This window comes from Macrobrachium rosenbergii, chromosome 30, assembly GCF_040412425.1.
Source record: "Macrobrachium rosenbergii isolate ZJJX-2024 chromosome 30, ASM4041242v1, whole genome shotgun sequence".
Taxonomy (NCBI): Eukaryota; Metazoa; Arthropoda; class Malacostraca; order Decapoda; family Palaemonidae; genus Macrobrachium; species Macrobrachium rosenbergii.
In genome coordinates, this window is record NC_089770.1 from 9,281,329 (window position 1) to 9,308,191 (window position 26,863).

The 26,863-nt window shown below is 35.4% G+C and overlaps 1 protein-coding gene across 9 annotated transcripts in view; it reads left to right on the forward strand.

The window, feature by feature from the left end:
- Sara (Smad anchor for receptor activation) overlaps positions 1 to 24,627 on the forward strand; it is a 41,394-nt gene extending 16,767 nt beyond the window's left edge. For 3 of the 9 annotated variants that reach the window (XM_067131689.1, XM_067131696.1, XM_067131690.1), the window contains 13 exons: positions 4,765 to 4,929; positions 10,793 to 10,918; positions 14,004 to 14,123; positions 15,139 to 15,303; positions 16,014 to 16,198; positions 17,222 to 17,350; positions 17,647 to 17,751; positions 19,116 to 19,266; positions 20,330 to 20,427; positions 21,028 to 21,173; positions 21,873 to 21,993; positions 22,421 to 22,573; positions 24,315 to 24,627. In XM_067131689.1, the coding sequence (XP_066987790.1) occupies positions 4,765 to 4,929; positions 10,793 to 10,918; positions 14,004 to 14,123; positions 15,139 to 15,303; positions 16,014 to 16,198; positions 17,222 to 17,350; positions 17,647 to 17,751; positions 19,116 to 19,266; positions 20,330 to 20,427; positions 21,028 to 21,173; positions 21,873 to 21,993; positions 22,421 to 22,573; positions 24,315 to 24,470 (1,820 nt within the window). In that variant the 3' untranslated portion in view covers positions 24,471 to 24,627. The remainder of the gene's footprint in view (positions 1 to 4,764; positions 4,930 to 10,792; positions 10,919 to 14,003; positions 14,124 to 15,138; positions 15,304 to 16,013; positions 16,199 to 17,221; positions 17,351 to 17,646; positions 17,752 to 19,115; positions 19,267 to 20,329; positions 20,428 to 21,027; positions 21,174 to 21,872; positions 21,994 to 22,420; positions 22,574 to 24,314) is intronic. The other 6 variants (XM_067131691.1, XM_067131699.1, XM_067131692.1 and 3 more) reach the window with 3 other exon arrangements.
- The last annotated feature ends 2,236 nt before the right edge of the window (positions 24,628 to 26,863 follow it).

The following is a 26,863-nucleotide window of genomic DNA, read 5'->3' on the forward strand; positions in this document are numbered from 1 at the left end:
GCTCTAATTGTCAGTCAGCCAATTGTTTTACTGTGTGTGTGTGCTCTCAGCTGCTGAATTTTCTCAACTTTCTACCTCTGTACTCAGATGCTGACATTGAATGTATGAGTGTGTAAATTTGCAAAGAAAATAATAAAATGAATTGTAGTTTAAGTATAAGAAATTATTTAAAAGTTTGTTTATTAGAGAAAGATTTTCAGTAAATTTAGTTTAATAAAGTTACATGATTGTGCAAGCATAGCTTGTTTATATGTACATGTGTGCACCACATGTTTCCCTCTCTCTCTCTCTCTCTCTCTCCTCTCTCTCTCTCTCTCTCTCTCTCTCTCTCTCTCTCTCTCTCTCTCTCTCTAGTACTGTATTTTGACATTTAATGCAGTACAGTATTGCGCTTAATACAGTAAATACAATATTAGTGTTACATATATTTTTTAGTGTGTGTGGGTGTGTATACTTGACACATGCATTGCAGTTTGGAAACTACACACGTACTGTATATTTGCTTGCCTCTCTCTCTCTCTCTCTCTCTCTCTCTCTCTCTCTCTCTCTCTCTCTCTCTCTCTCTCTCTCTCTCTCTCTCTCTCTCTCAGTGCAGAGAAAGTGCATATTTTATTTAATGCAATGCCCATGTATTTGTATACACTATTAGGACCTTGGGCATTCTCTCTCTCTCCCTCTCTCTCTCTCTCTTGACCCTATAGTGGCAGCTTAAGCCATTGCGTGGTTAACCAAGCTCGTTTTGGACAGGATATCACCTCACCAAAGGTTCATGGTTGCGCTTTTTTGGGCAGTGTGGACTTTTACAGATGGAGGTCTCTTTCCCTCATTTGATGAACGGTCTCTTTCCCTCATTTGATGAACGGTCTCTTTCCCTCATTTGATGAACGGTCTCTTTCCCTCCTTTGTACTTTTCCTTGCTTTTGACACCTGGTCTCATTCATGCAGGGAGCTACATAACCAGCACCTGTCAAAGCTAAGGACAATGGTTTGACAATGCAGTACTTCTATCCTGTCTATCTTAAGATGTGAATTTTGTTATCCAATACAGTACCCTTAATTTCCATTTTGACTAGAGAGATAGGTTTCCCCTAAACCCTTCGTAGAGGATGGTCCAATTTGGTGAATGAAACTCTAGCAGGCGACTCTTAGCAGTGTCTCGCATCAGATGTGCCAGGCTCTGGAATGGGTTATAGGAGCCAGCCTTCCCCTACCCATACACATGATTGGAAAGCGGGAATTTGTGGGTGGTGATTGGCTGTCCATAAGTCTCTTGTCTGAGGTGCAGACTGTGTGGGATGTGTAGGAGGCTCATTACCTCACGTTCTTATTTCCTTTAGAGCAGTGCCTGTCTGAAGTTCCTTGAGACCAAACCTCCCATATAATGAGAAAGTCTCTCACATAAAAGACTAGGATTGTATTCTAGGAACATATCACAATTTTTAAAATTGTTATAATTTTGAGCCTCACAAACCTGAAGTCTTTTATCATGATCCCACCTCTAACCATCCAGTATTTGTCCCCGTTTGTTAAAGGCAAAAGTGATGGTTAACAGTTAGGTGATTGGTGTAATCCTACCTCCTTGCCTACTTGATGCCAAGTAGCTACCACGTTACCAGGCTTCAACGACTGATCATCATGCGTCATTTTGATTTATACATGCAAGCCTTAGTTTTACCTAGGAGTGTCTGCCTTCTGACTGAATAAATGCTGCATTGGTTATAGCAGGATAGTAAAACTATCTCATTTCTTGAAACTAATTATATATTGTTAGTGGGGAACCACACCTATAGGTAACCTGCCACCCAACTTTGTGTTTTAAATTACCAGCCCAACTGATGTCTAAGGTTGGCAGTAAAGTAGAGACATATGTAAAGCTGTGGTTTTTGTATCAGTGGGTATTGAAATGTTTATTACTAAAAGTTTGTTTCGTGGGGGATTACCCCTTACAGTGTTGCACACTGAGATGGTACTATGGTTCTTTGCAGTGTCCTTTTGGCCCCCCACCTACACTGATTTCTGTCTTCTAACATTTCATCTATTGATGGAAAGAATACAAGATTCTTAGAGCATTTAGTTATTGGTAAATATTTACATATTATACTTTTGAGATCAAAGTAATATGTAAATATTTAACAGTAAATGTTATACACAAGAATCTTTGTGGTTTCTCTTGCATCTTCAAAGAAAAAACTGAAAGAAGTTTTTGTTTGGTGTATTTCATCTATTGCCCTTGGTTTCTTAATATCTTGCTGCGCTGCTCATTTTCATTAATTTTATGTAGCTCCAGTTCTCATATTGTTAAGGAGCAAGTCCTGCGAGCAAGCCTTGTGAGATTCATGAAATGTCACCGAGTTGTCATTAATAATAATAATAATATTGATAATAATGTAAATAATAATAATTATGTTTATTGCATTAGTACGGCACAGTTTGAAATAGTATCCTGCAAAGTGCACGGCTTAGTGCCATTTTATTATCCATGGGTCTTTGGGAGCAAAGAAGCACTCTTCTGAAATATTGACACCAGATATGCACACGAAAGTTATCTCCCTCATCAAATATGAAATTTGAATTATTATATGTATGGTTTCATGAGAGCTAGGATTTCTGTGTTCAAGATTGTGTTCTTGAAAAATTGGCAAGTTCTGTTACCATTATTGCTATAATTGTTTTTGCAAAATGCATAATGTATAAGAGCCATTAGTTTTTTTTTTTATTTTTGTTAGTGTTTTATTTTCAGGTTTGATGTGTGTGCTAACACTGCAAATGTGTATCTATTTTTCTCATGCTAATACAGGACCTGTACTTGTATCTGTTTGTTAACTCTTTGTTGTGGCTGTGCATGCTTTTTGTCATTGTGCAATGTTGCACAATTTTTGTGTTGACCCATCCTCATCCATCGGGAAATTGAACTGACAGTATGTGGGAGCATGTGGTGGAAACACTGGAAGAGCTGAACTACCAGAGACTCCAAGTGTATAACGTACAATTTAGAATGTTTGTTGTTATTCGTTTGCAAACCATTCAGGACATTGGATTACAAGCCCCGAGTTCCCTTTAAGTTATGTGGGATTACCGTAATAGCTCGGCTAAAGATTCAAGGCTACAGTAAACTACATTATATTCAGCCCAAAGTACATTGACGGATCTCGAAGTCATAATTTTGTTTTTGTGTTAGAACTATGATAGGTTTTCACTATCAGTTATTATTACACTTATTCATTATGTAAGTAGAGAAATGATTTTTAGTGAAGCAAATAGTTATATTATTCGGGTTGATATTTCAAGTTTTGTCTGTGTTGGTGCTGAATATCAATAATATTTACCATATCTGGAGCATCGATAATAGTTGTAGATTAGGTAGATTCTACTTCCCAAAAGATATTTTTTTTAGGTATATTTCATATCAGTTTAACATGTTATATGTTGGTAATCCATAGCTCATCAGAGGTACAGCAGTAAATGGAAATAGTTTTTAGTGATACTGTACTAAAATATATACAGTTTTGTTTGTGTCATTATCTGTATACATGCCCCTGCAGTCCCTGCTAAGCATTTGATAAGTGTTATCAGTGATCCTTGCAAAGAAAGTCTTTGTCATTGATCCAGGTAATTTTACTTTTATGTAATGCACAGGAGGCTCTAATTGGGAAACTTAGAATATACCTTCATCCTCTATTAGTCTTTTTCTCCTTGTCGTAGAGGGTTCAGACTGATGAGTAACTTAGGTATTTTAGTTAGATAATAATGGGCAGGAAATACGGCAATACTCATTGCAGTTAGGATTTACTGTTAGTTTCCAGGAAGCTTTATTTAAATGGAGAAGTGGAATTTTAAATGGACATACATAGCATTAGATTTAATACGATCCGAGTACTCTCTATGTGATACTGTTGTTGGTGTTTCTGTCAGAATAAAGTTAGCATGTGTTTCAGAATTTTAATTTTATGTTCATTTGAAGGTATCCAGTCTTTGACCCAATTCAAGTATCACTAAGCGCAAGTCTTTTGTAGGTGGTACTAAATATTCTTTGGACTTGGCTGCATTACTTTATGCCTTTTACTTTTATCATTTCTCTTCAGTCTCATGTTTATCAGTCCATTTATGTTTAACTCCATCTTGCTTTGATTTTGACCACATTATGAACAAAGCCTTTTGGCATGTTATGTGAAAATCTAGAAGTGACCTACAATGATCATCTGACACAAATTTATAATAATAATAATAAGAATAGCAATAATTCAGTCTGTTGTATGTAGTAACATAAACAGATGGCGTCATCAGATATGTACCATGTGAAAGAAATTTTCACTCTGCTCCTTTGTGGTAGTTGAGGACGGCCCCATCCCCACGATGCATTAGTCTGTCCATTAGTTTTTATGATGTATAGTTATTGACAGTTTGTTGGGTAAATGTGGTATTTGTTAGTGCCTTAAGTCTCTAGGTAATTTCTGAATTTGGATCATAGGTCAACTTTTGTAATTCCACACACATGTTTTTGAGAAAGCCACTTTTTTTTTAAACATAATTTTAGAGAAAGAACCATATCTGGTCCATACAGTAAATGATATGTAGTGCCTTCACCCCTGGTAATTAGCAGTATAGTAGACAAGCCATTCATTTCTTTCTCCTTCCAGTAGAAAAAAGAAGAACAAGACACCAGTTGCTTGAATTATAGGCAGTTGAAAAACCATTTTTCGTGGCTTCTAGTGTATTGTATAGTACTGTATTAACTGCTCCACATGGCTTGTTCATTTATTTCAGGCAGCTGTAGCGGTAGTTCAAGGAATCGAGGGAGCAAACAAGTGATTTTTAGTGATGGAATCCGGCCAGGTGGCGATCTGACCGAACTTGATGGGTCTGGGGAATTGCTTCCTCCTTATCGAAGAACGGGGAGGGTGGCTAGGAGGGTCGATCGTCCGACCACCGGTTAGTTTGACCTTTTTAACATTTCCATTCCAAGACAGAAATAATGCTGACTTCATGATGCTTTCTTGTTCATTTCATGATATTTATAATAAGGTTTTGGTTATTGCTTCAGCCTTCCATAATTATGTCCCACAGTGTTATTATTCATCTCTAAACTGATGATATGTAGGGCATTGCAGAGTACATACTCTTCACATGCATGTAAATATTATGCCTTGTTGTATGAGCCTCCTTCAGTTAGCTGCATATGCACTCGTGAAAGTATACCGTATAATTCACACCTGAAACATCAGTAATAGCATTAGTGCATATGCTAATCCATGCTACCTCACAGAATTATATATGTATAGAAAGGCAAGCTTGGGGTGTGGTCTTGACTTGTCATTTTCGCATTGTCTCTTCTGTAAAGAATTAGGAGCCATCAGTGCTGCAACTTTTAATTTTATGAATATGGGAACCCACTGAACTGCATCACATTAGGTTAGGAATCTGGTCTCCGAGAAATTAAATTCATGAGCACATTTTGCATGGCATGCTTTTCTGGAATGTGGCTGTTTTGTTGACCTTGGTCTGCTTTGTATTTTTGTTTGCAGTAGATTAGATTTTTTGTTGGTAACTAGTAGTAGTTATCCTTTGTAGTGCTTTACTCTTTCTTTCTTTGCTGGATTCTACTAATTTTATAGGTTGCAAATAAAAAAAACAAAATTCTGTGAACACAATCGTTATGGGTTACAGGTGATATTGGTATAACTTTCTGAATATAGGTTCTTGAATGTAATTTGGAATTAATTTTTCTAACTGCCTCTCTTTACCATTTCTCATTTGAGATCATTTTGAAAAACGTCATGAAAACTGAGAAGTATGAAGAAGCAAAATTGCTGCAGTATATTGTCATTTGGGGAAATAGTATGAGATGTCTACTGTTGTAATAAGCAAATTGAGTAGTCTGTTGATTTATACTTTATGTTTTTACCTTCATTTTCCATGTCAGTAATTTTATGTTCCTTTAAATTATGTGGTTTAATCTATCAAACAAAATAGGTTTTATTCATTATTCGGTTACTATATTAAGGCAGTTACATATCTCGAGATGTTTTGTATACTCTTTCTGTATTTAATGTAATTGGATTGATCATGCCATTAAATTTAAATTGAACTTCAAATCTAGTGATGTTGCCTCCGATTGGAAGTGAGATTTTAAAGGTCATATACTTAGGTATCTTGACTTGGAATTAGGTTGGCTGCAGGTGACTAGTTCTGTACTCTTTTAATGCTACGCTGATTGATATTCTTGTCTTTATTTGTGGTCTTAATGTATTTAAGTGTGCCACAAGTTTATAAGTACTTGCCAGGTCCAATCTTGATAAGTGAAGGGTTTGAGAAGATATATCGAAACTTGAAATGCACCATGGTAGGTTGATGCATAGAGTAGTATGTCATAATGAGGCCTGTAAGAAAAGAGTGAGAGTTGAATGTGGTGATAACACCCCCCTATGCATTGTACAAAAAGCAACTGAAACATGGTATGTCAGTTGTGTGCCATATTGGGACGTGGAAGCCGCCAACATGTGCCATGTGTTGCTGTGGTCTGTCTTGTTGACTAACCTTCCCTTCGGTGACAATGTACAGTTTAAGCTCATGGAATGTAAGTTCAGATGGGTCAGCAGCTAAGGACCTGGATGACAAGGTTTGTAAAGTCTACCTATTTTGCAAAAAAAGTAAACCGAGATTAAACTCATTTTGGATGCACTTGTAAGGAAAATAGCAAGCTTGAAGGGAATTATGATAACCAGCTTACATTAATTGGGTACTTTGTTCAGTCCCTGTTGTGAACTTCAGCTGGATAAAAGTATTCCACCTGAACTGATGTTATTGTCATTGACGACAAAAGGAATTAAATCTGTCAGATATGCACATTAGGTATTTTTATGAATAACATATTTAAGTAGAGAGCATGTGATTTTTTATGATAGATGAACCTAATATTTTATACTGTGTCGTATTTTAAATTTGCCTAGAATTTCCATCAAATTTCTTGGACAAGCAATATTGTAGGCTAGGTAGTTTCGTATTGGTTAGCCCAAAAAATTTGTGAAAAATTTAGTGGTACAGTAATTTGGTCCACTTTAAGCTCAGGGATGCCAGCCAAGGAACTTTTTATTCTGAATTCCTTGTCAGTGTAACACCTTCTCAATAGTGATTGATTGGTACAGTATTCATATTGTTTAAGAGTATGGATGTTCAATTTTTGTCATTTGCATGTGGAGGAATGTAAATGTATGAATAACTTCAGACTTACAACATGAATGTAACTTGTATAGATGTCTGAATTATCATATAACACTGCTTGGAGGAAGCATAAAATCTTTTCCCTTTTTAGAAATGCCTTTCTTGTATGGAGAGTATGCCATTTTTCCCATCTCTAAAAGGTGGAAGTAGAGTTAGGTAATGGAAAAGAGCATGAAAAGGTTAAAGAAGGGAAAAGGAACTGAACCGGTCAATAAACATTACAATTTTTGGTTTTACTGATGCATTAGTAACTGTGTAGAACAGACTAACATTGCCAAACAGGCTTAGAACAAGCAAGTCGTAGTTGGTTGTTAGCAAGACATTCCAGGCTTTGGTCTGCTGTGTTTCACATGCCGCTTTATGACTTCTATCATCAGATGCATCAGTTATCGTAGGATATGAGTAACTTTATGCTTGGAGACCTTAAGTAAGTGGCCAAAAATGTATGGTATGCTTTGGGAAAACTTGTAAAGTAATGGTCTTCTTTATTCTCTTGTCAGTAGCTGTAAATATTACAGATATCTTAAGGAATAAAGGGGCTAGTGACTGAGGACACCTTCAAGAGTCCAGTTGTGACCATTTTTCTCAAGCTTCAGTGTCTGGGTGCCCTTATGGTAAGCGGGTATCTTCCATCTGTGTCAGTGATGTGACGCAGCACTACTGCATATGGAATACAGTAGTCAGATATTCCATCTTGTAAAAAGAGGTACAATTATGTCATAAAAGTAGATGATTCCTTGGCATTTGTGGGATTTGGTGTTCTGGCAAATGTAGTATTGATTTCTGCATTACTGTACTGCAAACAAATTACAATGTAATGCAGTTCTATGATCATATTTGTGATAAGCCACCCAAATTACCGCAAAATTCCTAGTTTGAAGCTGTGTTGGTTTGGTTCAGCCTGTTTCATTCCAACCTCTTGGACTGAACTTGCATGACTGGAAATTATATGTGAATCCATATAATTATGAATTATTTTCAGTTGCAATCTGTTTATTTTCTAAAGAGTACCTTCCTCCAACCCCTGTGATTGATATGGTTTTGGTCAAGAAGTGAGTTTTGTCAGTAAGTAAAATAGGATCCCCTAAGTGAAATAACTCTTAGCTATACTCGTAACTTGCTTCTTGCAGTGAGATACCAGCTCTTGGTTTGTGTACCCAACTTGTGGTAAGGCATAAGCAGAAGTAAGAGGTTTTTAACCATTAAACCTGAGGCTTGAAAATGTGTATCTGTGTACACGCTTATATTTAGTGGGTGTTTGCTTTTAGTGTTGTGCATAAATGTCATTGATTACTAGACTTATTTATATCTTGTTATCCTAGCACTTATACTTGAAAGTAAAGAATAGAACAATTACCAGACTAAACTCTCAAATGATTTGCTATATGGCTGGAACTCAGATACAAAGTTGTGATGTTTATCTTGAAAGACAACAAAATCACTTAATAACAAATCTTGTGTGGTTCCTTCAGTGTATGCCACTTAAAAATTTCAGCTGATGGTGAATTAGAAGGAAAAGCAAATGCTGGGCAGGAATACTTTTTCGGATTTCTATGAGTTTTGTTTTAAGGAGCTCAATTTGCTAGTTGCTACCTATATGCAATTGGAAAGACTAGAGAAACAGATTTTATGTATGACTTTAGCATGGAGGCACTTGAATGAAGTATTTGCATGGTTGCAAGTAATACAAATATGCCTGGTATCTTGAAAAGTATGTTGTAGTTTATTGGTATGAGGTCTTTGATGGAAACTAGCATTTTTGTGGTCAGTTTTGGGTTGTTCTGTATCATCTTTAAATAGTTAATGGCCTTCAGGATTTAACTTCCTTCATTATAGGATTTGCCTTCTGAAACAACATCCATATTCATAGTCTCTAGTGTTTTCATAGTGATACAGCAGTCACAGGACAGCCTGTCTAGCAAATTCTGCAGTGATGTTATACTACCTTATTTGAATGATTTCTTAACTATGATTCAGTGAGCATTCAAAGTGTATTGTACTGAAGAGTTCACAGGTGATCCTTTCTCCAGGGTTTATTGCCTGGTTCTGTGTTTATTTCAGCCTCATGTTAAAATACTACTTTTCATAGAGGAGTTTTTTTGTGTAGGTCTGTTTTCCATTTTTCCTCCCCTTAGGAAGTAGGTTAGCATTACTATGTGCCTTCGTGGCACCTTTTAGACATCACTAAGGGTTTTATTCCCTAGTAGAATTGCTTTCTTGTCCTCAGTAATTTTCATCCATTTCCTCTAGGTTACTCTCACCTGTGTGTTCACGTCTGTTCATTTTACCTTACTTTATTTTTCAACTTCCATTCAAGAACAACTCCTTAAGGTGAGCCCTGTCATAGTCAAGAAAAGTAACTCAGTGTTCTCATTGAGCAACATTTTGGTCATAATAATAACAGAGGCCTCCTTTTCTTTTCTGTACTCTGTATTCTTTAATACCTTGAATCTTAGGGTCTTCCTTACACCCTACTGTACTGTGTACACTATAGTATCCAAGTTGTTGAATACTGAGATTCTTGAATTTGTATATATTGTAAATAAAATGAGTTTTGATAGACAATGAAATCATATTTCCTCCCTTAATGGGTAGTGTTTAGGTTTTTAAGGTAATAAACCCTTGTCTGTCTTTTGTACTTCAATTCTTCTGTTGTCCTAGATTTTAAGGAACCATGCATGATGGCTTCAACTTTTAAACATTGGTGTACTGAGGTGTTATTCTGGGCATTGGGGCAACTTCTTTTAATACTTTTGTGAGGAGGCTGTTTCAACTAAACCAAAGGATGTATATTAAAGATTAGGGTAATATAGTTTCTTTATGATTCATTATTTTTATAGTAGCTATGATAATACCAGATACAGTTCATTATTTTACCTGGATGCCACAGAAGTAGAAAGTACATGTAGTGTTTACAAAAAATTTTATTTTAGACTTGCAGTTTAAAAGTATTTCAACTCCTAAAAAGATGAAATTGGGAAATTTGTTTTTATTTACTCAGGGTTAAAACTAGATTTTGAAAAGGAAAAGATTTTAAAGTAAATTGTTAGAAGGACTGAAGAAAAATTTTGACTCGGAAAATGTAAAAGTTTCATAGATATCATTTGGGCTATATAATTTAGAAGGACAGCAATGTTTTTCAGTATAAAGTACATAACGATATAACATGAGTTAATGTTATAGAGTTAGTTTTATCAGAGCAGATTTGAAGACTTTTGTTTCTGATAAAAATTATTCTAACCATGCTTCACTGTATTTTTCAAGACTCATATTTTTAATTGTTGATAATCATAAGAAGCATCTAAATTCTGTTCACATTGTATTAAATGTCAAAGGCTTTTGCAATTGGTGCCATATTGCTTGAATGATTTCCTTGACTATGTAATATTTATACATAATGAAACAGACGAGATACTAGTTTTTAACACTCAGTAAATAAGTTCCATAGTCTGTATTCAAAATTGAAGAGCTTCCTTTTGCTTTAAGTTTGCTTGAACTTCACTACCACAGAAGAGGAACAACCACTTCTCAGATCACTGTAGGGTAATTTGCAGTATATGTGGGCATGTTGCAGGCAGTAGTGGTGGTGAGGATGCTCGCGGTCCAGGAGGGTTACTGCGATCCCTTCCCCCTGATCGATGCTTGATTCCTCCTGGGGCTGGTCTTCCCCCCGTTGTAGTGAAAGCCCCCAACTCCGGAGGTGGGTGGGATACGTTGCTGTTTTTGTGTTACTCATTCACTCACGCTACTCTTTCGGCCTCATTGTGACATTTGCTGCTTGGGTCACAATAGCACTCAAGTTCAAAAACAGCACTGGTACAGCTGTGCTGTCATTTAATAGAAAGGCTTAGTGTTATTGCAGCGAGATGACATTTGGCAAGACCTGTTGGGATTTTTTAACATGGAATTTCAAGTAAACTTTATACTTTTGAGCCAGTTTTCAAACTGAACCCTTAGGTAATGTACACTAGCTTCTTTTAAGTCACTTGAGGTTTAATTTGTGAGTGAAGTTATAGAAGTATGTGAGTATGATATTTGAAATTATAGAAAATTTCAAATTGAAAATGCTGGTCCAGTTCCATGCAGGAGTTAAACTGACTATATCCTGTTATTTTCAGATAATGTTTTGTCTTCGGAATGATGACGTTAGTTTATTTTAATTTTTTTTGTATTTGCCTAGAAGTTAGACTTGTGAATAGAACCAAGACTAGACTTGTTCACGCAACATAAGTTTTATGAACATATTCTTAGGACTTGAACTTTCAAAAGTTGAAGGATGTTTACCGTTGGATGCATTTTATGATTCTTGGACCCCTCTCTTTCTTATTTTTTTTTTTTTTTTTTTTTTTTTTTACAAAAAACATATGAAAAATGCTGCTGTTTCTACTCCCTCTAGAGTAGTCTGAAATAACCAGCATGAGTATCATTATTTATTCTACCACAACTGAGAGTGTGTGTATTCTATGTGCTGTTTTTAGTGGTAGACATGGTATTCTGCATAAAAAAAGTAAAATACATTGTTTTTCACTTTCTTGAATACCTGCATATGTAATGTTTCATGCAACAGTTGAAAAGTGCTGTCAGATTTTCTGAATTATATTTTAAGCTCAGAAATTGTCTTAAGGGAAGGGGTCTTGAGCACATACTTAGAACAGCTTTAAAAGCAAGAGTAGAGTATATTTATTTCTTTTTAGGAGTATTCTCTCTCTCTCTCTCTCTCTCTCTCTCTCTCTCTCTCTCTCTCTCTCTCTCTCTCTCTCTCTCTCTCTCTCTCTCTCTCTCTCTCTCTCTCTCTCTCTCTCTCTCATTTCTGTCGGAGTTGTAACTTTTTTTGATTAAAGTATTTATGCTTCAAGACAATAAAGTCATTTGTATTTCACCAAAGTGGAGTTAAGGGCAAAGGTACAAAGAAGCAAAATAAAGTGGCTAGAAGGTGCACTGTTTCATCTGTAGAGGTGGTAATGTTGACTGGTGATATGAGGATGAACTGAAACAGAATGAAGAAATACTCACCCTGTGGAGTCCTCAAGAGGAAAATCTGACTTGGCAGTGTATTAGGAAAAGTGGATTAAAGCAAATTACTTTCATTGTCAGAAAGGAAAAAAGAAAGTACAAGAGGAAACTGAAAGACAGTGGGAAGGTTGATGCTAAATTTTTGACAGGCGAGTGACTTATTCTCTATCTTTTCACCATTTGATTTTTCACAGTTTGATTGTTGAGAAATAACCCCCATATTTGGTGAAGTTGCCGCTGACTTGATAGCAGGAAAGTATTAGCTAAAGCTTTTGTGTTTGCCACTGTCAGTATTTGAAAGAAATTCATGGATTTTTAGCAGCATTTCTCATCTTTTACCTTAGTGACTTCACTTTACCCTTTTTCATTGTAGTAAGGTTACACAAACTGAAGAGATTCTGTTTTTCTCCTTGCAGAATTTTTTTTATTGTAGTGAAAATCCTTATGGTGGTCGGACACATACTGTACGTCCACCTTGTTGTCTGTAACTTATTCAGTAAGGTCTGTAAATCTAGGTTACCTTCTGTTCAATGTAAAGAAAAAAGGGTTGGTATATAAAGCAGCAGTGAAGCTTTAGTTTTTTATGTTACATATTTTCTTTTTCAGGAGCCGTTTCCATCTTGACATTAAGATCGCATGGACAGTGCCTGTGAATGATGTGATTTGTTTTAGCATACACTAGTGCATTAGCTGGGCAATTAGCATTCATGATGAAAAAAAAATTTAGTTGAAAGTGAATGGTAGGCTTTTAGTGAAAATACAGTATAAGCGGACGTAAATATTGTCAGTTTCACTAGATTTGCATGTTAGGAAATCTATTAGGAGTAATTCACAGCACTTGAGTTGATATTTTCAGAATAAATTCGTTCATTGTTTTTTCAGGGTTTCTGCTGTGTAATGGTGACACATATCATATCTTTTAAGGATTTTTTGTATGGTATTTCAGGCTGTATATTATTAATTGTTATGGTACAATTGATATCATAGACATTTTTTCTCTTAATGTATGTCACTACTGTTAGTTATGCATAATAGTCCTTTCTCCCATTAAATGGTGGTATGGTATAATTAATATAATTGTTTTTTGTTCCATTATTGAGGTAGTTTTTGAGATAATTTTTTTCGTTTTGTAGAAAATGGGTAATTTTGGTATTACTTCTCCACAACTTCTGCTTTACATATCTATTGCTTATGCTTGAACTGCAGCAATATTCAGTACTTTTTTTGTAAAGGCATAAATGCTCTCTGGCTCAGTTAAGCTAAATTTTGCTTACAAATACTCTAGTCAGAATTGCGGGCAGTACTGATCTGAAGTTTATTGGTTTGGTATATTATTTGCATCATGTTTTGTCAGTAAGTATATATACTGTACCAGGAAATGCCTATATTTACATTGGCAGAACTCAGTCTATGGATAACTTGAAATTCTATCGTTCTGGATTACATTGACCAAGTCTATGTCTTCTGAGCACTTTTTATTTGAAATTAGACAGGATCTCTCTCTCTCTCTCTCTCTCTCTCTCTCTCTCTCTCTCTCTCTCTCTCTCTTTTTTTTTCTTTCTTTTTTCTTTCTTTCTTCTTTCTTCTTCTTCTTCTTCTTCTTCTTCTTCTTCTTTCCATGGTACCCTGTGGATATTCTGTCTTCTTCCTCCATTTCCTTCCAGAGTTTTGGAAGAAGGGCTAAGCTTTTCATAGCACTCTAAGTTAGTATCAGTTCGGCCAACCCTTTTTGAAATGGACACTGGGTGATGGTGTTTTGTTTTAAATTTCAGAGTACGTTTTTGAAGACAATCCAGACAGCAGTAAACTGGAGGAGCAGTTGAGAGGGGATGGTCCTCCTGTTGTCTTTGCAGTGCGTAAGAACCTAACAGTCCTAGTCAAAGTAGTAAAACGTAAGTTTTCCAGTTTTTTGTGTTTATTGTACCCTTAGTATGTTATTTGAATTACAGTTGTTATTAATTTTTAAAGAGTAGCTACACTTGAGTAGAAAGGCAAGTGGACAGCTGTCATAATGGACACATGATGCTCAACACAAGATTTTCTTTGTGTATCAGAACTAGTCACACTTGCCCGTACAGCCAAATGAAATGAAGTTCATATATTTGTGGAGTAAAATTAGTTTCGAAAGCTTTGATAAAACACAGGAACCTATTGCTCAGACAAACGAGGAAATTCTTGTTGGTCATTCTCTTGTAAGCGCCCAGTTTCTTAGATCTATAGTGCTCGTACAGGAATTCAACTTCCTCAAGTTCTTTATGGTGAATTATATATATGTCAGAAAACTAGTCCACTAATCTTCTTGTAGACAAGGTCATGACTAGCCATTTATTTGCATTGATTGTTAGTATTTCTTATACTGAGGTTGGGTTAGTAAAATCAGAAAAATCCGTAATTGTCTATGATAGAAATGGAGCTTTATAGCTAGGTAATATCTCACAGTTACATTTTATCTAAGGTTTTGTTTGCTGTACTTTTCTATTTATACTAGGCCCTTGGAAAGCTTGCAATCGTTTTAAGTAAATATGAAAGGTTTGTTATTCAGAGTACTAAGAAGTTTTTCTGGTCACATTAAAAGTATTCTGGGTTTTAGTGCAAACAAGTTATACTACTGCAAGGTAGACTTTAATTCATATGTATCAAAGTATTATAGAGTGAAACTTAAATTGTGCAGTGATATGTTGGCTTGTTTACTTGTTTTTAATGTTTTATTGTTTAAAGGCCTGATGCCATTTTATTTTAATACACATGTTAATGAGTTCATATCCTTTGTAAATTCATGGTTTTTTCATAAAGTTATATTTTCATGTTAATGAGTTCATATCCTTTGTGAATTCTTGGTTTTTTCATAAAGTTATACTTTCACGATATATCCTGAATGAAGTTGATAAGAAGCTAATAACCTTTCAGTCGAGTGTTGTGTGGGCGTTGAGGTGTGGAACATTGCCACCAGAGGTTTGTGCACAGTGGGTCAGGAAGAAATGGTGATACTGCTAGAAGTGGCACCAGGCGAGAGTCATCCACCAAGAGATGTCTTTGGTTTCTTCCAAACTGTGTATAAACAGGCAAACCAAGGTTAGTAGAGGTTACAGGATGTTATTTGTGAGGGGTCAGTGGGTGTTCTTCACTAACTGGAGATTACTTCAGACCTGGTGAAGGGTATGTTGGTTGCTACCATCAATGCAATTTTAATCTCTATTTAACTGAAAGTTACTAAGTGATACAGGCAGTCCCCGGTTTACGACAGGGGTTCCGTTTTTACGCAGTGTCGTAAACCGAAAATCGTCTTAAACCCTAAAAATTGTCGAAAATCGTCAAAAATCCTAAGAAAACCTTACTTTTAATGCTTTGGATGTATTGAAAACAATGTAAACTGCATTTTTATTGAGTTTTTCATCAAAAAAGCTTCCAAATTTTTATCATTCTGCTGTTTTGGAGTCATATTTCTTCCATCAGATCGACGTGCGACGAGTCGTAACCCCGGAATATGCGTCGTAAACCGGGAAATAATTTCTGAAAAATATATTTGAAAAACGTCATAACCTCGGAACTTCGTAAGCCGGACCTGTCGTAAACTGGGGACTGCCTGTATGCAACTTCAAGTTTGCATAAAGGTGTTATAGGCTGTTGTTCATATACAGTATTATTTGCTGTGTACTCTTTCTTCATGGAGTAAAATTACACAAATAACTTGTTAAATCACTGTTTCTGTCAGTTGAGGAAGAGGTACATTATTTATCTTCACTCTTGACATGAAAATTGATATTGTACATAATCTTTTACAGGTAATTTGGTAACAGAAATGGGACATACAATATTTACTGAACCGGAAGGGTTCCTCGGTTCCCGTGAACATGGAGGCTTTTTGTATATCCGACCTACCTTCCAGTGCCTGCGCAACTTAGTTTTACCTCCATCTCCGTACATATTTGCCGTCCTTATACAAAAATGGGAGACTCCCTGGGCTAAGGTATTTGATTTGATGATTTTATTTCGTCACTTACGATAATCCCTTGATAACCTGCACTTACTATATCCACACCACATCATTTACCACACATTAGATTTTACTAGTTGCTATCATTGTTGTGCAGTTCTTCTAGAGTTTAGTGAATCTTCAGAATCATCTCCAAAGAAGGCTGGATTACAAGCCATAATTAATTTTGTTGAGAGAGAGAGAGAGAGAGAGAGAGAGAGAGAGAGAGAGAGAGAGAGAGAGCATATCCCAAATAAAATGAGTTTCTAATATTCTAATTGATCAGAAAGAGAAAAATATCCAATTGACTACAGTATGTGGTTATTGCATGAAAGAGAGAGAGAGAGAGAGAGATTATTAAGAAGTAACTGTACCTGAATACACCTGCACTTAAGCTGAAATGAAATCATGTAAACAAAATTGCATAAATCGGTAGATGTAACTTAAAAAAAAAAATTTGTGAACATATGCCGAGAGAGGTAGAAACTAGATGCTCAGTCATTTCTTTGAGGCCAACATGGATTTTATAGGCTTTATTTGCTTAGTGTGTGTTTGCATCATGGGAGTAAGGTTCAGGTAGCAGGAGTTTGCAGTAACCTAATTTATATCAGAATATTCATTGCCTAATATCTGCATTGAAAGAAATTCCCACTCCACTTGTACGTGTTAGTGCTGATGGTCTATTACTGTATATTTGTTTCCATTGCCAAAATAGTGTTCAAAATTTAACTTTATTCATTTTTCCTCTTACTCTGATTTTAATTCACATTCTTACAGCACCTCCTCTACAAACCTTTTGGTTACTTCTCTGCTTTCCATAACTTTTTCTTTCTATAATGTTATCTAAATAACTGATCCTTTTGGCTGAACATATGAGATTCTAAAGACTTGACAAAGTAGTCTTGGTAAATTTGTTATTATGATAATAATAAGTTGTTAGTAGATGTGATATCATTGAGCTTGATTCATACGTTGATAGTAGATAGTTTTGAAATGAACTTATAACAAATTTTCCAGGTATTCCCACTTCGTTTAATGTTACGCATGGGAGCAGAGTTCAGGTATTACCCATGCCCTCTAGTTTCAACGAGAAATAGAAAGCCAGTGTTCTGTGAAATAGGTCACACAATCATGAACCTTCTAGTGGTGAGTATTTGGATAACGTTGGTGCAGTAAGTCTTCACATTTCTTCAAGTGCCAATGCCTTATCCTTCATTTTAGGTTTCTATTATGTTGATTATACTTACATGATGATTTAGTTTACCATTTGTGTAACAGTAAAGGAATCTAATATAAAAGATTTCTATTACATTGGTTATACTTACATAACATAATTTAGTTTATCATTTGTGTAACAGTAAAGGAATCTAATATAAAAGCAGAATTCCCAAGTTCCTTAAAAAAATTAGAAAAAGCTGTAACTTTACCTTTATCTTTTTCAGGATTTTCGTAATTATGCCTACACCGTCCCCACTATTGAAGGTTTTGTTATACATATGGAAGATAAAAAGACAAGTTTGTTGTTTCCTAAAAACAGATACGAGCAGGTAATTGACAATGTACCTCATTATTTAATAACAATAGTGTGACTTTTCATTTAAAGGTGTGATATATGGCCATTTGAACTTTTTGATTATTGTATTTTTACACTTATGATTTGTTCACAGTAAGGAGCTATATCAGGCTTTTCGGTTGTTCACAATAAGCAGCTATATCAGGCTTTTAGTTTAGTTAAAAACATGGATTTGTTTAGTAGTAGATTCTCGAATACAATCAGTTGTTTTCCTCTCTGTTAAGTGATCAAATCTGTGTTCTGTAGAAGTTGGTATGAATTACGTCCTACCCTATAAACTGTTCCTTTTGGCTTCTCTTGACATGCCTGTTGCTTTAAAATAATCAGTATTATCATTGATGTATCTTAGTTTTTCTCCATTTTTAATATTAGAGGTGTAATGAGTTCTTGCCACTGTACTCTGTGTCATTTGCTTTTTACCCAAATTTCCATTTAGTGCAAATCTTTATCCATGCCTTTCTTCTTGAGTTTTTGGACCTTCCCTCTGGTCTGTGTCCTGCCACTTCCATATCTGATACTTTACCTTGAATCTCCTTTCCTAATCACATAAACCCTATTATTTCAAAGTCTAATTGTTGTTATTAGTTTGCCCCTCCCCACCCCAACATACCGTAAATAACATACTTCAGACATTGCGGTCCCTGTATTATCAGGCTTATGTTTTTGACATTTGTGTCCTGAATTCCAAAGTTTTTGCCGATATATTTTTCATTCCCTTGACCAAACTGTCACAAATCACTGTCCATATTGCTGCTTGCTAGTTGATTCTGTCCTCTGTGGCATATCCCTCTGTTATATCCTAATAACCAACTCCATGAATAAACACCCAGCCTGACCAGTATGCAACAATTACTCAATTTACACACCTGTTCCCTTTGCACTTCTCGCCCAAGTCAGCTCACGACCACAATAAACAAAAGAAAGACTTACAAACTGACCAATAAAAACCGCAAACAATAGCGCTCACAACTTTACGTCACCACCGGTAACTTGTCACTCCCTCTACATTACTGTTTTCTCAACTCCCGTTTTCCGTACGTCATAACGTCACAACAACCACCATTGCGCCATTCCAAACATAATGAGAAGACGGGCTTTACAAACACCCAGTAAAATTAACAGCGTACTTTGTCTACATTTCTTAAATGTATAACGCCTATATGTACTTCACTAAATTTATAAAACTGACAAATAATCACTCATAACACAACACATCAGGCATGTCCAGTCAGGTGGCTTGTTACTTGTATATCTCTCAGATATTTAAATTTCATATATTTCTTTTCCATTACCTCTTTTTCCAAATAGTGAAAATTTTCTGTGAATTGTATTTTACAGGTAACCAAAGCATTGAACAACAGCAATGATCATGTGCTGGCCCTTGGAGCAAATTTCAGTCCTCAAGCTGATTCTCATCTAGTGACTATAGAAAATGATGATGGGCATTATTCTACTCAGGCTATCAATATCCACAATCGACCCCGCAAAGGTAAGTGTCCTGTGTTGCAATGAACTTTATCTTTGAATAACACTAACCTATATTCTCTGTGCATACCCAAGATGGGAAAGGAGTCATTTTAAATTCGCAAATTTTGTCACCAATTTTCACCTTTCTTACCCCAAGGAGGTTAGTAATTGCATTCTGCTCTACACAGCACAATATAGTGATTTCTGAAGGGTTTTTGTTGTGTCCTTCGCCCCCTACCTGCAACACAGCACTTCAGCTTTTGCCTCTTCAGTTTGGTCTTTTTCCATCTGCCTGTTCAGTTTCCTCAATTGAAACACTGAGAGTCCTCCAAGAATATATTAATTTCTTATTAAGCAAAGCAGCTGATCTGGCACCCTACAAAGGTCACAATAGGAAAAAGAGGGAAGAGGTTTAGAGCTGGACCAAGTCTTATGCAGTTGAGCAGTGTATTTGGAAGGATAATGATCAAGAAGTTTTCAAAACTGATAGACCTATATTAAGAACAACTTATTTAGCTGATGTCTAATACAAAAAGATTTTTTTAATCACTTGGAACAAATGGTGGTTGTTGACTGAAGTGGCCACTAAAACCCAGTCCTCTGCTTTTTCAAAATATCAGCCACCCCAAATGCCTAGCTCTTTGACATTGCCAGTAAATAGCAACTATGCAGATCAGACTCATAACTGATCCCAAAACAGGTACTCTGGATAACGTATATAACATAAGGCAGGTGAGGTTGGATAGCATGTCACCTTACTCCAAGAACTTGAGTCCCTGACTAGCTTTAGCTAAGTTAAAGTCTCATACCAAGGCTATCCCAGGGGCAACTCATAAGAGAGGGTTCATCAGTCCTAAGTGTATCTTCATGGGTAGTCTTGGGGATAATACCTGGACAGATTATAATAATCCGTGTCCCATGAAGAATAAACTCCCCTCAGGATGATGGCCACTACATGGAAACAGGGGGTTCTGTAGTTCTCGCTTAAAACACGCCTCAAAAGTAATTTAGACACACAAAAGTCATATGAGGACAAAGTATTTATTAATGGCAAATCCTTTTATGTCTGCTCGCCTCTTTTTCAGTTACTGGGGCAAGCTTCATCGTCTTCAATGGTGCACTGAAAACTACTTCAGGGCTATCGGCCAAGTCTTCTATAGTTGAAGATGGCCTTATGGTTCAGGTAAGAATTTGATATTTATAAAGTGCTGTTTTTCTCAGTTGAAAAGTACAGTAGTCAGTATGGAGATATCAAAACAAAGAAAATCAGAATGTTCAGAGAAAAGTAGAGCAATTGCATAGACAGAGATTTGGGACCAAATTGGAATTCAAACAAGCGGCATAAGACAGAAAAGTGTGTTGAAAACCTATTTCACATCTCATCTATGACTAGAAAATCTGTCATAACAATAATGATAGGGTAATTATTTAAAGACAAGTTCCCTAAATTCTTTAATGCATGCAGTTCCAAATTAATGAAGTTTAAAATAACAGCGTTCCATGGTTTTTTGTGAATTATTGTTATTTGATTATTATCTTGAGTAATTGCAAAGACTTTGTAAATGTTATTTGTCATTATTCTGTTAAGTTATAGAATGATGATATTCAGGAATCATGTCCATTTTTCCATTAAGGTTTTTATGTTCTGAATTTAAATTACTTGGTTGCATTTAAGATAACTTGGTTTTATTACTGAAATCTAAAACTTTAATTAAAGTTGTAAAAGATCTTCATTGAGATGGGATTAAATTTCATATATGGCATATACGTTTGTTTCTGACAGATACCTGCAGATATGATGACCAAACTCCGTGACGCACTGCGAAATATGAAGGAGTTTGATATCCCATGTGGACCCGTAACGGCAGAGCAGCCAGACGAAGTTGTTGTCATCAGATGGACTAGTGATGATAAGAATTTCAATGTTGGGTGAGTGCTCTAAGGAGTGAACCTCATAGAATGTTGGTTTTTTGATTCATCATCATAGTGTATATTTTCATGTTATTTAATATATTAACCATAATTATTTAAGAGGATAGAAATTCATGTCCCTCAGTATTTTGACATGGAGAAAAGTGTGATGGTGAAAGGAGTGGTGCATGATAGTAATATACTATTTAAACTAGTAATTAAGGATGCGTGGGTGATATCTGTTAAGTCAGTAAATATATGGGTAGAAAATCATGAGCTCATTACTGAATTGAGGATTGAGTAGAATTCACAAATAGCGTTGAGAGATTATGCCGCCAAATAAGCATGACTAAGAAGTAGTATTATCAGGAATGAAGAAATGAGATATTTCAAAAGTGTACATCACAAGTGATGAACACACTAATGCTCAAATTTGTGGTTTAAATATTAATTCACCATAGAAATTTTGTTAATGGTACATTTGCTTGAAAACAGTTTCATAAAGTAGATAATTCATTGAAGAATTGATCCTTTTGGGCCAGCTGTTGGAGACTGAGAATATGTAACTTGGGTAAAGATTAAGCAGCAAGTGGTGTTTGTTAGTCATATTTTAGTAAATGTGTATCATGTATGTATTATAGACACTCATTGTGTATGTGTATGTGATGACATTTCCTAATATTTTGTATTGATATGCTCGTGGTTTTATTTTTCTAGTATCAAGAGTGCTGTAGATGAAAAACAGATGGATGGCATACCATCGGTAAAAATACACTCGGGAACGGACTATGTCAGCAATGCTCACTTGATAAGGTGGACAGAAGTCTTCATTCTGCAGGTAACAGATGAATGTGTGATGTATAGTAGCCAGCTAGCAAGCTTGAGATTAGGTTTTGTAATTGATACTTTTGAGATAGTGTAGTAATTTGATAGGTTTTATTTGGAGGTAGCTTAATCCCTTGTGATTAAGATGGTTAGACATGTTTCAGCAGTGTATTTGTGTTAATTTTAGGAAATAAAATTTATTATATAGTCAAAATTGGATGTAGCCCATAGGCAAGAGATTGTGTTCATTTTAATATTTCTTGTGTAAGAGAAGTAATTGGTGACACAACAAATTAAAGTTAAATATACATATTTTAAAAGAATTGGTCACCATTTTTAATTGTAGTAATGGAAATGTTTTATCGAAAGGAACATTTTTGCTGTATTTTAGTTTGATGTATTTGAATCATTAAATTAATTGAACTTATAATTTTTTTAAGGGAGAAACAAACAACAGTAATGACATCAACTTGAGCCGACTCTCGGAGATCCTGGCCCGTGCCTTCTGTGTTGCTCTGACCCCTCACTTAGCTGAGATGTATGCTAATGGCCACACAAGACTTGGTTTGCGTTCTACAATTCATCAGGATAGCGTAAGGAATTGTGTTCTAACTACAGTGATTGTGTTAAATTTTAGTTTGGGCTTATTCATATGCCTCCTGGTAAATGCACACCAAATTGTTTTATTTGTACTCTGTTTGGCACTGTTGGAGGAAAAACTGTCCCAGTTGACCCTACTTCCTATTGGGTACATGCAGTTGTTGGTAAGTAATATTGTGCAAGAGAAAGGGAGGCTTGAAAACCATTCTCATGCTTTGCTGGTTGCACTACAGTTAATCCCAAATAGGGACACTTCCTGTAGTGTGCCTTGTGCAGCAGACTTTCAACAGTACTCATGCTTCATTGCTTTTATGTGTGTTACTTTTCTGCCTTTTACTTTCCATCTGTTTCTTTTGGTTGCTTCCCACCCAGCTGTTTAACTTCTTTTAACTTTACCTAACTAATTTTCACATGTTATTTGATAGCGAATCCTCCCTGTAGGGGTTACTGCTGTTTGTGTACCTCACTTGTTTACTGTAAGCAGGACTTCCCATAGAGGGGGCTAGTGCTGTCAGTGTAGGCATTGTAGGCATTACTTAGGTTCTTTGCAGCATCCCTACAGCCCCTAGCTGCAACTGCTTTCACTCCTTTTATTGTACCTCCTTTCATATGCTCTTTCTTCCATTTTACTTTCCATCCACTTCTAACAATTGTTTCAACATTATTTTCAGTGCTGTGACTTCTTTGGTCCTAGTGCTTGGCCTTCGGCCAAAATTCTATATTTCAGTTTATAAGCATTACTAAGGGTGTTTGCCCATGGTTGCATCCACACTTTAGCCTTTTATTGTACCTCCTTTCCAGCTGCCTTACTTGAGTCGTACTGCCCAACACCTCTGAACTATTCTTTAGATCCTTGTATCAATCATTTATTTTCTGAATCTATCTATTTTGCTGTCCAGCCTTTCCAGCTTCCTCATTTCACTGTCATAAATTCTGAATAGCCAACAGTGCCCCAGTGCTTGGTTTGACAGCGTAAATTTCATATATCTTAGTGAATCTTTTGGGGGAGCCCTATGAGTGTAGATATGTAAACAATTGATTTCATTAAACTATAACAACAACCTTCCAGTCAGATATCATGAATGGGATTTTAGACCTGAACAGTTTCTTCCATTGTATTATCCAACTTGAACTTTACCGTATTCCAAGTTTTGTTTACATTCATTAATATATTCTTCATGTGAACCCAGGGAGTCGTGAACTGTTATTGTGTTTTAGATTTATGTTAACATGAAAAACCTAAGAAGTATTTTTTGCTTTTCATAAGTGCCTCATTTTGTATTGGAATCAAGGATTTCTCACAAGGTGTAATCTGTAATCTCCATTTGCAGCCTCTTCTCCAAGATCATCATGCATCTTGGGATTTTTCACAAAGGAGATCTGCTTTCCCTTGACGTGTTTGTCATTTTCATTGGGTATGCTTTATAAAGTAGTATAATCAGATCACTGAGTTGCACATGGAGACTTGGCAAGGCTGGCCTCAAGTATTTGTTCATAAATAAGAGGTGAATTGGAACAAGACAGTTCAAATAGCTGGATGGTTGCAATCATCAGGTCCATCTGTGTGTGGCACAAGGCTCTGTATAGGCAGAATATAGTACTGTAATATGGTTTGTTAAATAGCCATTCATAATTGATTGTGTATGGATTGTAATTAAAGTATTGTTGAAACTGTCTTAAAATGTTTGAGTGTTATAGTATTGTTAATTTATATCTGCACATTATCTCCTGCAGGTTGGTTACGAAGCAGGCAGCAGCGGTAGCCGCTTACCAGCTCCTTGCATGAATGACCTCGATACCGAACTCATCCCTGTCATTCATCGTGCTGCAGCAAATGTGACAGATGAACCTATAATTTTAGAGTTAGTTTTTCATATCATGGAACAGTAGTCAAGTTGTAAAACCAACCTTGCTGAAAAAGTTGTACTTAAAATAGACTTCTGAATCTTGACATTTGAACATTGTCAGAAAATGTTATTATATGGTACCAAGATTTTTATGTACAGATATATACAGTATTTGAAGTAATTTTTCTATATTCACAAAATATGTTCATTCTCATTGTATTTACCTGCAGAGCATGGGATCCTCTTAGAATGGCTGATGGAAAGAAAATAAAAAATAAAAAAAAAAGAATACCTTATCCTGTTGAGTTAATTAGTCTGAAGAGTGTGTTAGTCTGGTTAAGAAGTTTTCAGAGGAAGTAAGGTAGTGAACTCATTGCTTCTCTCATCTGTCATTATTTAATCACACAGAAGTCTCTCTCTCTCTCTCTCTCTCTCTCTCTCTCTCTCTCTCTCTCTCTCTCTCTCTCTCTCTCTCTCTCTCTCTATTATTATTATTATTACCTAGGTGTAGGATGTATCCTCATCTTAAAGGCCCATTATATGTTTTTAAATATGGAACCATTTTCATATATAATTTTTCTAATTTTAAAGTGTAGTAATCTTTCGTAATTTTTGTTTAATCTCTGTAGATATACATTGTTATATTGGTTTTTAATTTAACTATGTATGCCTGTATATACATAAACATATATATATATATATTGCATATATATATGTATATATTTATATATCTGGAATCCGTAAATATTGGACCAAGTTCTTTTCAAGCAGCTAATTCTGTCCAGTTGTAATCCTGGTCATATCAGTCATGGCAGTATAATAGTACTGCTGTTGCTTGCAGTAGTATAAGTGAGGTTAAGACATTTGCAGAGTATTTTCTGTACTTTTGTATTTTTATCTGAATGAAAATTGATTTAGAAACTTGCCTTATTTTGTATAGTCACGTCAAAGATGCTCACTAAAATTCAGTTGAAATAACTCTTAAGGCATTATGAGGATTACCCAGATATTTTGTTTTGCCTATGATCTCATGTCTATGCTCGTTGTTCCTCGGAACAAATTGGGTAAATGACTTACATTTTGAAGTCTTTAGTTGAACTCTCATCTTCAAGAACAAATTCGACATTTCATTTTTCTCGCATATGTCTTCCATGTACAAGATTCCTCTAAACTATGGGGTTAAGTGTACAGGAAATCACATATTCTATAGATTGCTGTGTTATATATCCAATGAATCTTCTATTTATATTAAATGGTGGTTGTTTTATTCTACATTATTATTTTGTATTGACACATACTCAAGATTGAAGAAATTATGATAATTACAAGATTAGGAAAATATTTTAAGTAAGGAATTACAGTGATTGTGAGGTGTTGAAAATATTATGATTTAGTGCAAAGATGCATGTAGCTAATGTGAAGACTTGTTTGCCTTTATATTTTTTTCAAGAGTAACTCAAAAACAAACTGGAGTAGAATGCTTTTAGTCCTCGTGTATCTTATTGAGTTTGGATATATATATCGGGAGGGTTTCTGGTATATTGAGGTACAAGTTAATTTCAATTTATTTTCGTTCTTAGGTTAGATGTGGTTTGAATTCCACATGGTTTGAATTTGTGGTTGTGAAGATTAAATTATCAGCACAGTAAAGTATTCAGAAGGATGGGAAAAGCTGTACAGTAATTAAGCTTTATTTTTTATGTATACCAGACTTTTGTGTACCAACCATGATCAGTTATCATTTGGTGTTGTTTAATCCTATTTTTTTTTTTCACCACAAATCCTGAAGATTCCTCTCAGGACTGTTGGCTATTCTGGATGCAAATGTCAAGTCGATACGAGAAATGATGAAAGAAGCAAGATTTTGCAGGTGTGAAGAAACATCAGGTGACAAATCATTGTGTTGATTAGCAGTGAATTGAGCCATTATTCAAATTAACAGTATAATGTATGATGCTCTAGTAAGTGCACATTTTTAGTAGTTGTTTTCTTAAATGAAAAGAGCTTTATATATGTATGTCTAATTGTGGAAGTTTGGCTGAAAATCAAATTTCCTTGTTATCTCAAAACACCTAAATTCTAGATTCCCAATATAAAAAAAAAGCAGATTCCAGGGAAAGAGAATATTTTCACTTGAATTTTAGGATAGCATGCCATCTCTTTATAGTAAAAAATATTATGATCAAGCAATGGTGCAGAAAAAGAACCTAGTTTACATAAATGTAAAGACAAATTTATAAAGAAAAAAAGTACTGAAGTGTTAAATAATTGCCAGAAACATAATAACAATTGCACCAGAAACAGTGTTAATCCATTTTACAGAATTATAATAATGAATTAGCCACTTAATTACTAAATACTTTACAATAAGGTGCAAAGGCTAAAATATGTTATGACACTTGGAGTCCTTGTTATCTTCAAAATGATTACTGACAA